Source organism: Delphinus delphis, chromosome X (assembly GCF_949987515.2).
Source record: "Delphinus delphis chromosome X, mDelDel1.2, whole genome shotgun sequence".
Taxonomy (NCBI): Eukaryota; Metazoa; Chordata; class Mammalia; order Artiodactyla; family Delphinidae; genus Delphinus; species Delphinus delphis.
Window position 1 is genome coordinate 11,847,728 of NC_082704.1, and position 15,695 is coordinate 11,863,422.

A 15,695-nucleotide genomic window follows, 5' to 3' on the forward strand; every position below is an offset into this window, starting at 1 on the left:
TATTGCTCAGTGAAAGCCAAGGTATATCATGAAAAATGTGAATAGAATATAAATTGTCCCAATTCAACAGGTTAATCAAGGTTATTTAGGGGCTATAGTTGTCACTGTAATAAAATAATCACAAAAAATAATTTAAATGGTTTTATTTAAGTCAAACAACAATTGTAGAGATCCTAGATATTGCTTTTTGAACACAAACATAGGAAATTAACAAAACAAGCATTCATATTTCTAGTTTTAAACACTTTAGTTCTACATGTGGAATGCAGATATTTGAAAGAGATTTTCAACAAGGTCAACACAATGTATGAGATAATACGCACTGGGTTATGGATTAGGCTAGTCTTCACCTCCATCTTCCCGTTTATGATCCTAAATTGGCTGGGGGAGTGTGTGTGTGTGGGGGGTGCTTTTTTGCTTTTTCATTTCACAAATGATTGCTCAACACAGAATGAAATACACCAAAAGAAGAAAATGGTCTTTTTATACCTAGGGAAGAAGCTACTACTCTTAAAATGATCACTTCAAGGTAACAGACATCCAAATTGATGTGGTTTTCTTTGAAACCTCATCAGTAAATCATTTCTTGCACAGTAGGTTCGGCATTAACCCTGCATTTAGGATAGGTAGTGTTATGGAGGGCTGGCTGCTGCATACCAACGTCAGTATCAAGTTCTTCATCAGGAATTAGAGACTGTCCCGGATACCAAGCAGGACAACACTGGCAAAAAAACAAAAAGTGAACTGCAGATAGGTCAAAACAAGCTACATTTACTCTTAGAAAAATTTCATAAAACATTACTGGATATGTCATTTTAAATGCTAGCTTATAATAAAACACGATGGAATCCTTTATTTTTAATACCTCATGTTCAAAGGTATCAAAGGTATGGTCTTTACATAGGTTGTGTTTTAATAAAACACATTAGACAACATACACATCTTATTAGAGAACATTAGAAACTTGCCAGCTGGTGAAGGCTATTTTTATAGTTACTATAGAGCTCACGTTTCTCTATTCAATCAGATCAGTAAATGGGCTGAACTGTCATCACATTAAAAATATACAAAATTGTTTGCTCTATTAGATGATTTTTAAAGAAATATACTTTCTTTAGTTTTAACAGATTCTTGGCAACAGGAATCTTATTCAAAAAAGTTTTGCTCCTGTGTTAAGTTACTATCAGTCCAAGTGCTCTGAACACTCCCCCCTTTAAATGCTTCCTGCAAACTTAGTTTTTCAAGCTGTAAATTTCAATAGTTATGGTAGAAACCAAACCTCAGTGGGAAAAGCAGTGCCCTTTGGAGTTGTCATTCAAACAAATATAAGAGTTCTACCAATTTATCACTTGTCAAGCTTTGCAGAAATTCCATTCACATAACCCCTATGAAAATCAACCACAGTTTTACCATATCAAATGACCCAAAGCACACCACAGGTATCCAGGGGAGATCGTTCACCAGTGCATCTTTAGCTTGATTTTAAAGTCAACCTTAGAGACAATCTGGGCGCTGCAGTTCTCAGAGACAAACTGCCTACCCATGGGCTAAAGATTTTTCAAGTTAATGAACTTTTCATTTGCCACACTTTTGGTACCAAGAGATTTAACCAGGAAAAAGCTCAAACCTCAGGGTTCAAACTACAGCATGAAAAAATAAAGTATACAGCAAGCACCATCTACTCCCTTTGATCTCTCAAAGATGTCAACACTCTATTCCAGTCCGGGGGTGGGGTGAAGTGGCTGAGCCCTGTAAGGAAACTTCACCCAAAGGGGGAAAAATCTGTTTGGTGGCAATTTCAAAACAAGTTTCCAAACTGCAGAAGGGACTCCAGCCCCTTTGACTTGCAGAAACCACACATAAGAAAAGGACAGAAAACACTACAAGGCAGGCTTATTTTAATTGCCCACGGGTTTCCAATGCAAAGCGCGACAACTTAAATGCATATTCCAAATTCTTGCTCCAAAGCCGTCTTCTTTGTGCACTGAAAAGGAGGAAAGACAACCCCATCAATTGTTCTCTGCAGATAAAGGCACTGTTTTGTAGTTTTCCCCCAAATCTGAGCCAGCTTTGCTAATGACCTGCCCACCCACCTGGGGCCCTTCCCAAGGTGGCCCACGGGAGCTGCCCCACACCTTCAGGAGCCCAAATACTCGACAGCGGGCAGCCCCAGTAGGCTGTCTTTTCGTTTAGCTGCTGGCCTCCACGAAGACGCAACCTGAAAGAATTCGTGCCGCTTATTTTTCTAGAGGAGACGGGGGTCAATGACTACATTTTTAAAACCCCACATTGTTTTTTCCTCACGAAAGACATCTGAAGGCGAATCTGCAACATTTTTCTGCAGAGAAAACACGGACTCGAGATCCCAGAGCTACCAGGGGTTCTTTCACACGCCAGTATTAAGGCAGTTAAGCAAAAGCTGAATGAAAGTTTTCGGAATTGTGGCCTTTTTTTTTTTTCTTTTTTTCGTTAGACCACCAGCTGTTACAGCACACACAAAAGCGTACACAGTACTGTTTTTCATAGGTCCGCGTTTAAATGAGATATGCAGAAAACGGGGCCTGAGGAAAGTGTAGGGTTCGAAATCGCAATGGCACATCCGTGTCGCTAATCCAGGGCATTTGGTTTGGAAACGGTGCCTCCGTGCTCCGCTCACGAGCCCCGCCATTGTCCTGGAAGAGAACAGTGTCCACTCCTTGGCATTTCGAGACTCGAAGGTGCTGGGGGATCCCGACACGGTCACGAAGCTCAAAATGGCATCCCCCACCCCAGAGGGCCCGGGAGAAACGATTTCAGTCGGGACTGGAGGGAGTGGCGGCCTCGAGTGGGTTTCAGGTCCAAGCCGCCCCCCACCCCGGGAACCCCAGCCCCCAGAAGACTCGCCAACTTCCCACGCCCAGTATGCCCTGGAAGAACTTCTTCGCTTCCGTTTTTTGTTTTTTTTTTTAAACAATTTTGCGCTCGGCCGCCACGACCTACATTCTCCCGCGAGGCGCTCCTAGCCGAGGAATAACAAGGGAGTTGAAACCACACAACAGTTCGGCAGCCCGCAGTCAGCGCTTTGCTGCGCTCCGCGGGGGTTCGCATCCGGCCGCCATGTTCCTGACCCGAGAGCCGCCCCCAAAACCAGCCCTCCCCTCCGCCCCCCTCCCGGCCCGGCCCGGCCGAGGCCGCGGCGCTGCAAAGCCGCTTTCAACTCTCCCCCGCCGCCCCTCGCAGCGAAACCCGACTCGACGGCTGCCGGCTGTGCGCCTGCGCGCGGCGCGGGCTCGGGAGCAGGCGTGGGGGCGGGCGGGGGAGGCCGGCGGGCTCCCGGCCGCGGCTTGAAAAGGCCGGAGCGACGGGGAGCGGGGGAGGGGTTGGGGCCCGGGCCGGAGCCTACTCTTTCCTCCCAGCGGGTCACCGCTCCAGCCTCGGCGCGGCTCTCACACGTGCGCGCTAAAAACCCACTTCAAAGTCTGTTCTTGGCGCGGGGGCCGCCCCTGGGCCCTCGCGCGGGCCGCCAACCAGGCCCCGAGCCTTGCCACCCGCTCCAAAACCCTGGCGCGGCGACGAGACCGGGAGGGCCGAGCGCGAGAACTCTCGCTTAGGAGCCCCGGGCGCCGGTATCGGCCTTCGGGCGTGCGAGTACCTCCCTCCCTCCCCCATCCCACCGCACCGCCTTAAGAAAATGAATGGAACACAAAGTTTGCGGCCAGCCCTGCGCTGTGGCCATCGGAGCTCACCATTGTTTGGGCTCGTATTGACCCCAGGTCCGGATTAGGTAGCGGCTGATTCCTGCTTTACAGCCCCGCCGGCCTAATGAGGCCGGGAAGGCGACGGGGCGCGAAGCGTCCTCGGAGCCCGGGCGACCGCCGGCTTACGGCCGCCAAGGGCCCTGTAGGTGGAGGTCAAAGGGTCAGCTGGCCGAGACCGCGAGAGAATTGACCCTAGGAAATGAGGTCCCCTCCTCCCGGCCCCAGCTTCGAACGGGCCTTGCAAGAACTTGGTGTGTGTACAGGGACCCCGAGCGGGAGCCCTGACTTTCGCAACGCCTGGCCTCGTCCCGGGGCAAAGCCTGACTAGACTTGAGCCCCGAGGGGGCAGACAGCCCGAGAGAAAACCAGCCTAGCTGCCGGGCGGAGATCCCGCGCTTCAGGGGATGAGCACGCCGGTAGCGATTCTTTCAGAAACTTAAGTGGAAAGAGGCCCTTAGACTTTTTTCGTTTGTTTGGGGGGTTTTATAAGGGGAGGAGAAGGAGCCAGGGGCGAAGAGGCGAGGAGACAGCAGGCAGCGCGGAGGGGGGGAGGGGCGAGGAAGTCCTGAACACAACTTTCCTGGGAGGCTTTGTGAACGGAGGAGGTCCCTGCTAACTCTCCAACCTCCGCAGTAGCTAAGACCGACTGCCCTGCTTAGCCTGGACCCTGATCTTTAACCTTCCAAGCTGGATGAAGTCCAGACTTATGTCTGCGTGGAAATAGACACCTTCCCCTTCCCCTTCCCCACCCAACGTGGAAATCTTAAACTAAACCACCCATTTTGGAAAAGATGGACTTTTCGCAAAGGTCTTACCAGGTGCAAGAAGTAAAATAACAGGTCGATTACGAAGAACCCAGCTGACATTCATGGTTTCCAGCTGATCTATCTTTAGGGCTACAAGGTTTTTTTGTTGGGGGGTGGGGGGTGCGTATTCTTTAAGGTATTTACTGAAAATTCAAGAATGTCAATGTGCACTCCCAGAGTCAGATTATAGGAAGAATATCTGTGAAAAGTTTTCTACTAACGTAAACTTTTCTTTGCAACAAGTGACAAGGGCATAGGGATAGACTATTTGAGAAATATGATGCTACACCCAGATTAGAGGAAATCATGTAGAGGGGCAAAACTTTTACATTATCTTAATATAGGTTATCATCATTGTTCATTGGCATCTTCCCCTCTTAGGACACAACGCTCTACTGTAAATTTTTATGGTAGAGTAATTTCAAGCCTAGTAAAGAAAGAGCAAACTCTTCTTTGTGTCCTAAGGAGATGTTTAATATATTTAATGCGGAGGGGTGGGGGAAGCAAGTTTCTGAAATAATCTTTCAACCAACCCATCATTCTACTGCCATTTAAGGTTAGGTTACATTGGGGGTGGAGAGGGAATTCATAGAGAAAACAGTAAACTGTGGAAGTTAGATGCATATTTCGGAAGAAAAACATTATTTAGACTTCAGTTGGAACACATTTAGAGCCAATCTTATGAGTATGCACTTTCTGAAAACTTGCTGAGCATTTTAAATGGTCTCTGGTTTGAAGTGAAGGAAAAATCCTGAAATAGGAATTTGGTCCAGCACCCTCAATGTCAAGGTCAAGATTGGAATGTCTGGGCTAGGAGTGGTAGATTGACCAGGTTACCTGCTCATCACTTGTGAAGTCATCCCAATCCGTTCATGGCATTCAGACCCTTGCCTTGCCTATTGGTGGAGGAAAGTGCAAAAAAACGCATTCTCCACAAACAAAAAATCGCATCCAAAGCATTTTGCAATTAGAAACTGTCAATAATTAACTGTTGACAAAGATCAGTAGATAACTTAAAATACACTGCTTCAACTGTGTCCAGGGAATCAAAGTTTCGTTTAATCATCAGAACTTCTCTGAGCATTTCAATTTAAGGTCGATTTATTTGAACATGGAAGAAAATCAGGCACCAAATACAAAAAGTTATAAATAGATGTGCCAAGACTTTATTTCTTCAAAAAGAACAATAAACAAAATTCTAGAATTCAAAATGATTATGTATAATACCAAACTGACTGCCACCAAAAATCCTAGAGCACTGCCCCTTCAAGAGAAGGAGGTACTTGGCCTATTCATTACATTTCTAAATTCTTCACAATTCCTTATCTCCACCATTCTATTTGCTGATTTGCAAGTTGGTTATTCATGAAGAGATTGGGCTCTCAATATTAAACAGCACCCTAAATTAGTAAAAAAACAAAAAAAACCTCTCTCAGTACTCTACCCACTCCACCCCCCCCAAAATAGCAATCACTTTCTTTTTCATATAACTGTAAGAGAACTGTTTGTCCAAATGAGTTGCTTCGCTGAAGATTAAATGGATTGTTAATATTTTATCACAAAGCAAACAACCATTTTTCATTGTTATTGATTTTAATGGAAACAATGCTCTTAACATCTTTGCCTACAAACCATGAACTTTAAAAATACATATTTTGCAAATGTTTTTTCTTTCCATAATATTTCAGAACCGCTGCAGTTATTACACCGCTATAAAAATGTTATGAATAATTGTGATAATTACGAATTGAACTATATACAGCAAAACAAACCAGCCTTTGCCTTCCAAAATTGTAAATGGACTATGGTTCTTTTAAGAAGCACTTTAAACATAAGTAAGCACGGCTCGACTGGCCTTACTCATCACCACTGTTTCAGACATATGCTTACTTTTGAAAATATATAGATAGATAGATTTGACAGGCAGATTAGATACGTCATAGATACAAACATATATAGGTATATGGGTGATCTCTCAATAGAATAGACAGACATGCATCTTGCCGCAATGTTCATTTTTATGCAAGATAATAAAAAAAAAACTAAGGGACAGAAAACTCATTAGGTTACCTTATGTTTATATATGTAGGGCAGGGATGATTAAATCCAGCTTCTCAGTCTTTGAAGTACAAGATTGAGATGTCATGGCCACTAACTGAATTGATCAGTAATACTTGATTTGCATGCCGAAAATCCAGGACAAACACATTTAAACTCGCAGTTAAACAACCATCTGAGCTAGAGATAAAGAAAGGAGGGTCTTCCCAGATGGAAACTGACACTGTAAAGAATCTATACTGCAATAGAAAAATAATTTAACAATTAAAAAAGGGATCTGAGTGAGTTATAAATACCAACAAACAAGTTTCATTTGCTCTCGTCTCCTCTTTGTAGAAGGAGGCTGTTACAAAACAAGAGAAAGGAGTCAGTGGTTCAAAAATTGTAAATTGTGTTCTTTCAAAACAATAAAATTTAATGCTAAAGCGGTTATAATCAAAAGCTGTACAGAATTTGTTAGAAAACATTTTCCATAAATATTGTTCAGTTCCCGGCACTTGTAGCAATAATTAAATTACAAACGATAAATATGGCATCAATGGATATGTATTTACAAAAAAAAAAGTTATTACAAAAGGCAACTGTATACTAAACGTCACAATCTGTGTAGAGTAACATCACATCCTCAGCCTGAAAAAATACTGAACAACAGTTTCGACCCCATTAGACAAAAATACATTCACAAGTGTAATGCTTTGAGGAAAAGTTCAAGACATAACAGGACTTTGGCACGGTTTAAGACTGTGAGAGTTTAAACAATCACCACTAAGGCGAAGATTTTTCCATCAGTTTTAACATCACCACCACCACCACCAATAAGCCTTCTATAACTTCCTCTCAGGAAACAGGACAAGAGTTAAAATGAACTGAAGGCATTTAGGGATGGGGTGAGCAGAGAGCAAGAGAAAAGGGAGGAAAAAGCAGTGAGAAGATTTTTTTTTTAATCCTTCAAATGCCAAAACATATTTTCTAATCCTGAGAAAAAAGGGCATGGCTACTTTGGGATCTTGCCCCAAAACCTTCCTGGACAATTGCAATTAACAAGATGTAGCCCTATGTATGGCCTCTTGCCTTAAAACTCCATTTCCATCTGATTGGTCTCAGTTTTCTTTTTTAAATGCGTTTGGTCCATTCTATGGTTAACAGGGTTTGTGTTTGTGTTTGTCCTCAGACGTACCATTCGTTAAAATTGGGAGGAAGTCCAGGGTTGTGGCTGGTGCTAGTTTGAACTGCAGAAGGGGTTTTAGTGGTATCTTTACTGTTTGCAGAAGCTATAGCGGGTGGAGTGGAAGATTCATAGCCTGAACTGGCAGCAGGGGAGGAATCTGACCCTTGAGATTCATGAACCTAAAATTAACATGTATATATTATAATGAATATAATTCCAACTGGCATTGTGCAAGCAAAAACAAGAGCAGAATTAGAGCACTGTAAGAGCAAGACCGCCCAGTGACCCACTTAAAAGAGAAATGCTGCTGATTTGGGGGTTTTGTTTTTAATTTCCACATTACCGATGTCTAGAAAACCCCAAGATGTTCACCAACAAAACAGTCTGAGTCCTAAGACTGGCATTATGGAAAAGAAATAAAGCACTCTGATTTATTCATGCCCCTTCAGAAATGCTTTCTCCGCGGATGGAGCGGGGTAAGCACGTAGTCTTTGGGGCCCTACAAAATACTCCGGGCCCAGGTTTCGCCAAGCCCGCTTTGGCTTGGGAAAGCAGGTACAGAGAAAGGTGGCACGGGCGCCCTGGGCGCTGCGAGGTCTCAGACAAATGCGTGGGAATCCCACCGCGCTCCTCGGCCCTATTGTTTTACCGAAAGCCGAAGAGGGAATGAACCACCCGCCCCCGGGTTCGGCGCGGGCACTCTCGGTTCCCACCGCGGGCTGAGCCGGGTAGAGGCGGCCACTGAGACCTCCAGCCCTGGCGAGCTCGGTTAGAGCTTCCCAGTAAACAACTGATTGTTCCCTCCGCTCCCTCCTCCTCCCCACTGTGCTCTCCCCCGCCCCCCTCCGGGTCCCCAAAATGGGTTCAAGGTGTCAACGCTGGAGCAAATCGGATTTAACGTGGAAGATACAGGGTTGGCAGCGCAGGCGCTTCCGTTCCGCGACCCGGTGTCGGGCCGAGTGTTTATAAACCGCCGACCGCTAATAAAGAGGTAATTACCTTCATGTGCTTGCGCAGGGAGCTCGGGTGCGTGTAGGACTTGTCGCACACTTTGCAGATATAGGGCTTGTCCGAGGTGTGCACATGCATGTGCTTCTTGCGGTCGCTGCTGTTGGCAAAGCGTCTGTCACAGCCTTCAAATTCACATTTGAAAGGTTTCTCACCTGCAGAAGGCAGAAACGCAAAGGGGGGTAAATATGGTCAGGGGCCGCGAGCTTCCTTGGGCCGAGCAGCGGGAGACAGAGCGTCCGGCGGTCCTCCCTCCCGAGAGGGAGCGCCGACTGGGGGCGGCTGTAGCATCTCTTTTCCCTGGTGAAAAATGGAGAGCGCGGGTTGAGCCTGCTGGGGTGGGGAGTGGTGGTCGGGGGCGGGGGTGGGGCAGGGCCGGCCCAGAACCTGCCCGGCCCTTTGTTCTCGCGCGGGATGGAAAGCCCCTGGCTCCTCCAAAGTTGCCCCTGAGTAGCGGTACCCCCCTACCCGGCCCGGGGCCTCCAAGCGCAGCCCCGTTCCGCCGATATCTCGGCGTTGCAGCCAAGGCTGGGCGGGACAATGGACCGGGGACGGGACAATCCCTTTTAGTTCCTCCTTTGTACCTTTTAATTTGCCTCTTTCAAATGCAGCGGTTTTGCTAAGCCCAGTATTAAAAAGCTTGGGTCGTCGTACTTAACGTTCGAAAAGGGAAAACTACATAAATCCAGGGGCTCCGGACAGTTTTACAAGATGCTCTGAACAAGCCACGAAACTGTGGTGCCTTTTCTACTTTAACTTTCCTCCCGGAGGACTGAATTGAACCTGGAACTCCAAATAAAAATAGTTTGACAAAAGTATCATTTAATTAGGAGATGTGCCAATCAATGGTAAAAAAGAGCGGAAGTAACCGAAAGTTAGTTTTCATTAGCATTTCTATGGTTGCCTCCCCCGACTGTGCGCCGAGACTAAGTCGCTTGTAAGCAATTCCTCTCCACACGTTCGGAGTCCCTTCATAGTAACCCAGAAAGAGACAAAAAGAGGCGGCGCCAGTTTGTTCCTGGGCGCGAGAAGGTTCCAATTAGTTCCTGAGACCGCAGAGCCGTCTGCCCGGGAAGCTAGAACTGGGCAAAAGCGCCGCGGGGCGGGGAAGGCGAGAGGTGGAGGGACAGTGACAGCGCTACTTTTTCGAGCGGCCCCGGCGGGGCGCCGCCCCTCTCTCTCGCCGCCACCCCTCGCTCCCTCGCGCTGAAAGTCGGCTTCGTGGCGCGGTGCCGCGGCGGACCCCGCGCCCGCCCTCCCGCCCTCCCCCTTACCTGTGTGGGTCCTCTTGTGGATCTTGAGGTTCTCGGAGCGGGCAAAGATCTTCCCGCAGCCTGGGAAGGGGCAAGGGAAGGGCTTCTCGCCCGTGTGCACCCGAATGTGATTGACCAGTTTGTACTTCGCCTTGAAGGACTTGCCCTCGCGGGGGCACTCCTCCCAGTAGCAGACGTGGTTGTTCTGCTCCGGTCCCCCCACATGCTCCATGGTGACGTGTGTCACCAACTCGTGCATGGTGCTGAAGGTCCGGTCGCAGCTCTTCTTGGGCCGGCTCAGCTGAGCCTCGTCGATCCACTTGCACGACAGCTCCTGCTTGATGGGCTGCCGCATGTAACGGAAGAAGGCGCCGGGCCCGTGGTGGGCCGCCACGTTCACGCCCATGTTCATGTTCATGGGGCTGTAGTTAGGGAACTGCGCGCCGGCCGTGTAGGGGTCCGTGCGCGGGCTGGCCACCGGGCGGTACGGGTCGGCGCGGCCGAACAGCTCTCCGCGCAGCCCCAGGTGGACCTGGTTGTTGTCCACGTGCCCGGTGGGCGACGGGTGACCGGCGCCCTGCTCGTGCAGCCCGGGGAAGAGCAGGTAGCCAGGGGGCTCAGGAATGCCAGCCGGAGCGTGCAGGCTGCTCGCCGAGCCGGCGAAGAGCCCGTGCTGCCCGCCACCCGAGGCCGCCTCGCCGAGCCCAGAGCCGCGCTGGCGGAACAGAAAGTCGCGAGTGGAGTTGAAGGCGGCGGAGGCGGCACCGCCGTAGCTGGGCACCTGGCCGGCGTGGTGATGGTGGTGATGGTGGTGGTGATGATGGCCCAGGGCGTTGGCGTAACCCGAACCCTGCGGCGTGAACGCCGAGCTCTGGCCGGAAGACAGATCGTGAGCCGCGGCGGGGCTCAGCTTGAAGGCAGCGGCGGCGGCGGCGGCGTGGGGCGAGTCCCCGAAGGGATTCAGCCCAATGCCCGCCGGCTCGCGGTTGGGCATCTCGTGGTGGCGCGGCGCGCCGAAGCTGCCCACTCCCAGCCCGGGGAACTGCGGGCCTCCGTCCAGGAGCATCGTCATGGGTGGGGCGTTCTGGTCACCAGCGATCCGGCTGAAACGAGGGTGCGGGCGAAGGAGATCTCCGAAGTGTCGCAGTCGGAGAGGGGTGGAGGCGGTTGGACACTGTCGGGAGACCCCCAAGGCAGTACCAGGGGCTGCAACTTTCCGTCGCTGCGAGTCTCCTGCAGAGGGATAGGAGGGAGGAGGGGAAGTAGAAGGACCTGGAGGGGGGAGGAGGGGGGAGAAGGGAGGAGAAAAGACTCTGGGACTAGATCTGGTTTAACAAACTAACAAGCGCGCACAAAGAAAAATAAGCAAAATAATAAGTGGAGGGCGGAGTTTGCCAATCCTGTCCGGGGCACCCCTCCTCTCCCCGAGAGCGCACAACCGCGGGGCCAGGAGGCTCCCTCGGCACGGGCCTCACGGCTAGACTGCGCTTAGAAGCAGAGCCAGCTCGCGGCCGGCGGGCAGGAGGCAGGCTCGGTCCTCGCGGCTCGCCGCGCCAGTCCCAGCCTCTTCGCCTCCAGAGTAATGTCCTTGGACTGATAAAGTCACTCACTCACTCCTCTCACATAAACCGAGCGGGAGGCCGCGCGGCGAGGGCCAATGGGGAGCCAGCTGGCCCGCGGTCACCTGACCCCCGGCCCCGCAGCCTATTGGCTGTCGCCACACTGATTGGCAGCTTGGAGCGGGGAACATGGCAGCCGCGGCCCAGCGGCCGCCGCTGATTGGGCCGTGGCCGGGAGCCTGGCAGGTGAGGCGGCGGCGGCCGGGCGCCCGCGAGTGGGCTCCGCGGGGCTGGCGCTGCCGTGGGGAACTGGAGCCAGGCTCAAGCTGGCGACCGGCAGGGCGGAGCCAGGGCCTCTCCCTGGCTTCCCTCCCGCCAGAAGCGGGCGAGCACCCCTCGGGCAAGCTTTACCCGCTTTGGCCAAATGAACTCTTTGCCGCGCGAGGATCGTTCCCACCGTCGGCGCGGCGCTGGACGTCCAGCCCCGCTTGGCCCGCTCCAACTCAACGCCAAGAGAATGTGCCCCTTCCGCGGCCTAAGGGCGCGGATCCCGGGGCGAGAACAACAGTTCCACCCTCGCGGCCCATTAGCCGCGTCCTCCTCACGCGCCACGGTGGGCCCTGATGTCCCCGAGAGCCCGGACCCAGGTCGGCCAGCTCGCCGTCTGTGACCGAAGGTGCTGCCGGCCGGCCGAGGCCCGAAGGAGGAGAAATGGTTACAGTTAGAGCCATCTCCCTTACTTCCGTCTGAGCCGCGCATTGACTCTGGTTTGTGAGTCGTGGCTGTAGTATACTGTTCCCACCACTGTCCCCGCCATCCCCCCCCCACACGACACACCAGGCATAAGACGGCGAACACATATAACACAGTAAGCTCACACACACCACACTAAACACACACAACTAGCGACAGTAAGTACACACAACCCAGTAACACAACAAACTACACATAAAACAGTAAACAGGCACACAACAAATTAAACACACAACAGGATAAACACACGCACGTAACAGCAAACACACAGAAGCACAAATACTAAACATGCACAGTGCACACTTAGCCTGTGCACACCAAACATGCACACTACACAGCAAACTCACTAGACACACACAGGATCAGTGCCATTTTCAAACCACAGGGCTAAACAGCTTCGAATTCTCAACATTTTCAAATGCAAAAGTGGGGGGCGGGAATGGGGATCGTGAGGTGGAATTTTCTTCCCTCTGAACTGCCAAGGCTTTGCCCTCTTCTACTCCTACCTGGAGAAGCATATAGTGACCTCGGGAACTTCTTACCCTTAAGGATTGACTTTCCAGGGTTGTGTGTGGGATCACTGTCCCCTCTCCTGTCTGGTGCGAGGTCTTTCTGGACATAATGAGCAGGTTCAGACAGGGCTATAAATCCACTCATTTTTTGTCCAGCAGGGCATTTGCGAAGACTGTAGGAGAGTGAGAGTGAAAAGAAAAGGCGGAGAGAAAGATGGCTGTGATTGTCACACCCCGAAGAGAGCCGAGCCCCAAAGTCTGCGCCTTGAGGCAGCCTCACAGCCTGGCCGCCATGTCTCTGTAGGAAACCGAACATCTGATCAAGTTCAGAGGCGCTTGGCGAGACCGCCTCAAGCAGCGCTTTATAACTGCAGCCTTTCACTTCCTGCCCCCCCAATCCGCCTGGCCTGGTCAAGACTTCACCTTCTTTCTTTGCCAGTTTTCTGGGGGGAAACCCTGCCGGTAGCGCACTTACGTAGTCACCCCCTCCCTTCAAACTCGCCCCAATTCTCCCTCTACATCACAGCTCTCTCCCCAGGTTGGAAGGTGAGTTCACTGCTGACTTAAATTATTACATCTACTGAAAACAGCTCTCCAAGACTGGCTTCCGTGCCGCTCAGCAGAGGGTTTCTTTGCGGGGGGGGGGCGGGGCGGGGGGGAGGAAATGTTCACTGAAGAACAAATAAGCCTAAATCATGCAAATGAATTCCCTGGAGTCAGGTTTACAAAAAGGGATGATTGCTTTTCTTTCTTTTTCCCATTTCTTCCCCCTTCCCCCTTTAATATTCTCCCTTCCTTCTACCTCTCTTCACCTCCCACCAAGCCCCACGGACCCTGGGCGCACAGTTGGTCTGAAAAAGTTTGGATTTCCTACCGGCGCCAGCCCCGAGGAGAGCGGGGCTCTGGGGCGGGGAGGAGGCGACTCCCGAGCCCTAACCCGGCCAGCGCTGATGCGAGGGTTTCCGGGGAGCCCCGCCAGGTACCCCGAGAACCAGGGGCCCGGCGCGTTTGGGAGTCCGGGCTGGCAGCGGGACGTGGAGCCGAGGAAGGAGGGCGCCGAGGGAGCCTCGCCTGCCCCTTTGCGGGGAGGGGTCCCGAGCGCAGGGCAGGGGATGTCGCCGCCGCTGACCTACCCGGTGCCCAGTGTCCGTTTTGATATGGCCACATTCCGATAATTAATTGCCTCCAGCACGTGCTCTGTAGTCCCAGGAACAAAAAGGCATAATTCAATTAGGTCATCAACCGAGAAGTGGGGAGGGGGGATGCTTGTTAAGGGGCCGACCTGAGGCGGTTCAGCCAGGCCAAAACCCCGGGCGGTGGAGCCCTTCCTGGGGCAGCCCGGCCCAGCCCGAGTGTGCGACTCTGAGGGGGTGTCGTTGCTCGTTGGGGCGCAGGGACCCCCGATGCCCCCAAGAGGACAAGGCTGGGGACTATGTGAGCAGCAGGGCAAAGGCAGGCCATTTCGAATTCTATTTCGGTTGGTCTGAGTGGAGGTTTCTTTTTGGGGAGGGGAACCCTGAGCCTTGGAACACGATAGAAAGCGAAATACCTCCAGATATAGCAATTGCTGCAAAAGAAAACACCCCCCCCCCCAGCAAAGCAAACCACTCCTGTTGGGCAATAATAATAATAAGCAAAGTTCTCCTGATTACCTGCAGCCCGCCGCCCCTCAACTCACTTTTCGGAGGAGACCCTGGGAACAACTTCGGGGGACAGGGGGCTTTAGGGAGCTGAGTCTGAGAGCAGAGTCGTGGCGGAAAGAGGCAAGTGAAGAAAAGTTTTTTTCTGCACACAGGCTGAGGCGAGGCAGAAGAAAGCTCTGGTTTCTTCGTTTCTCAGGTAGAGGAAAGAATCCCTGGGCAGGGCAGGGCAGGGCAGGGCAGGGCGACTGGAATCCAGGGGTCGTGGTTCTTATTTTACGCTAGAACCGAGGCTCCCTCGGCAGCTTTGGCTTACTGGGGTTTACATGTGTATTAGGCGGCGTAAATTAACCAATAAATCTCTTTTATGCGTCCCCCAGTTGTATGTGGTCTGGTCTAAATATCCACATGTCTGTACGGATAGGAAATATAATGGGATCCTTTCCCTCACACTGAGTTCAAACAGTAAATAGGAAAAAGATTTATTTTCATGCCCAAATCTGAAGCAATAAATAAAATCAGAGAAACTGATCATTGCCAAACGAGCAAAGCTTTTGAGCCAGAATTTTAGGATCCATCTTGGAGAAGCAGGAGGGAAACAGAACGTCCAGAGGGGCAGTAGGGACGAACTGGTTTCTCCATACAAGCCAGAGCCCCACTCCGCAGCACTTTTCTCTTCAATCCAGCCTACTAAAAAACAAAACATGTACAGCAGTTGTGCTATCGGGCGGAATTTCTTCCTAAACACATTTTCTGTGGCGGACATGAAATTATCCTAAGTCGGAGACCTAGCAATTTTAAGTCCAAGGGAAACACTGCGGTCTTTTCTTCTGTTTTGTATTTAGAAAAGACTTGCAATCTAACACTCGCAACATTTTAAAGACCCTTTAAACCCAGCAAGGGGATTTCCGTTCTGCCAATGCTTCCTGATTTATTTCAATAAATGAATCTTTGAATCCAGGAAAGGAATTATTCCAAGACGCTGAATTTGGTGCCCCTGCCTCTTCCTAGCGAGGCACAAAGTGTTTCTCGTTGAAACATGTCCTTGAAACTCACCATTATTCGCAATTTTTTTCCCTGGTAAACGACACTTTCTTTACATCAATCCCCACCCTTTCTTCAGAGTCCCAGATCTTTTTAAAAGAAAAACTGCAAATCGCAATAAAAAATGAAGGGGGAAGAAAGCTGGGAAAGGAATGCG

The 15,695-nt window shown here is 50.6% G+C and overlaps 1 protein-coding gene across 2 annotated transcripts; it reads right to left on the reverse strand.

Annotated features, from left to right (window-relative positions):
* Positions 1–571: 571 nt before the first annotated feature.
* ZIC3 (Zic family member 3) lies at positions 572–11,102 on the reverse strand. 2 transcript variants are annotated; one of them, XM_060001943.1, is made up of 3 exons: positions 10,052–11,102; positions 8,769–8,932; positions 572–721 (listed from the first exon to the last, which is right to left on the reverse strand). In XM_060001943.1, exons 1-3 carry the CDS (start codon positions 11,100–11,102, stop codon positions 572–574), a joined length of 1,365 nt encoding a protein of 454 aa, XP_059857926.1. The 2 variants fall into 2 exon arrangements, with proteins under 2 accessions (XP_059857926.1, XP_059857925.1); XM_060001942.1 differs by lacking the exon at positions 572–721 and adding an exon at positions 7,336–7,948.
* Between the last annotated feature and the right edge of the window lie 4,593 nt (positions 11,103–15,695).

Excerpts from the sequence above, each read along its gene's own strand:
- ZIC3 (XM_060001942.1), bottom strand. The coding sequence starts at position 11,102 with ATGACGATGCTCCTGGACGGAGGCCCGCAGTTCCCCGGGCTGGGAGTG. Across the intron at positions 8,933-10,051 it reads CCACAAGAGGACCCACACAG|GTGAGAAACCTTTCAAATGT; the intron begins GTAAGGGGGAGG and ends TGCCTTCTGCAG. Across the intron at positions 7,949-8,768 it reads CCCTGCGCAAGCACATGAAG|GTTCATGAATCTCAAGGGTC; the intron begins GTAATTACCTCT and ends TGTTAATTTTAG.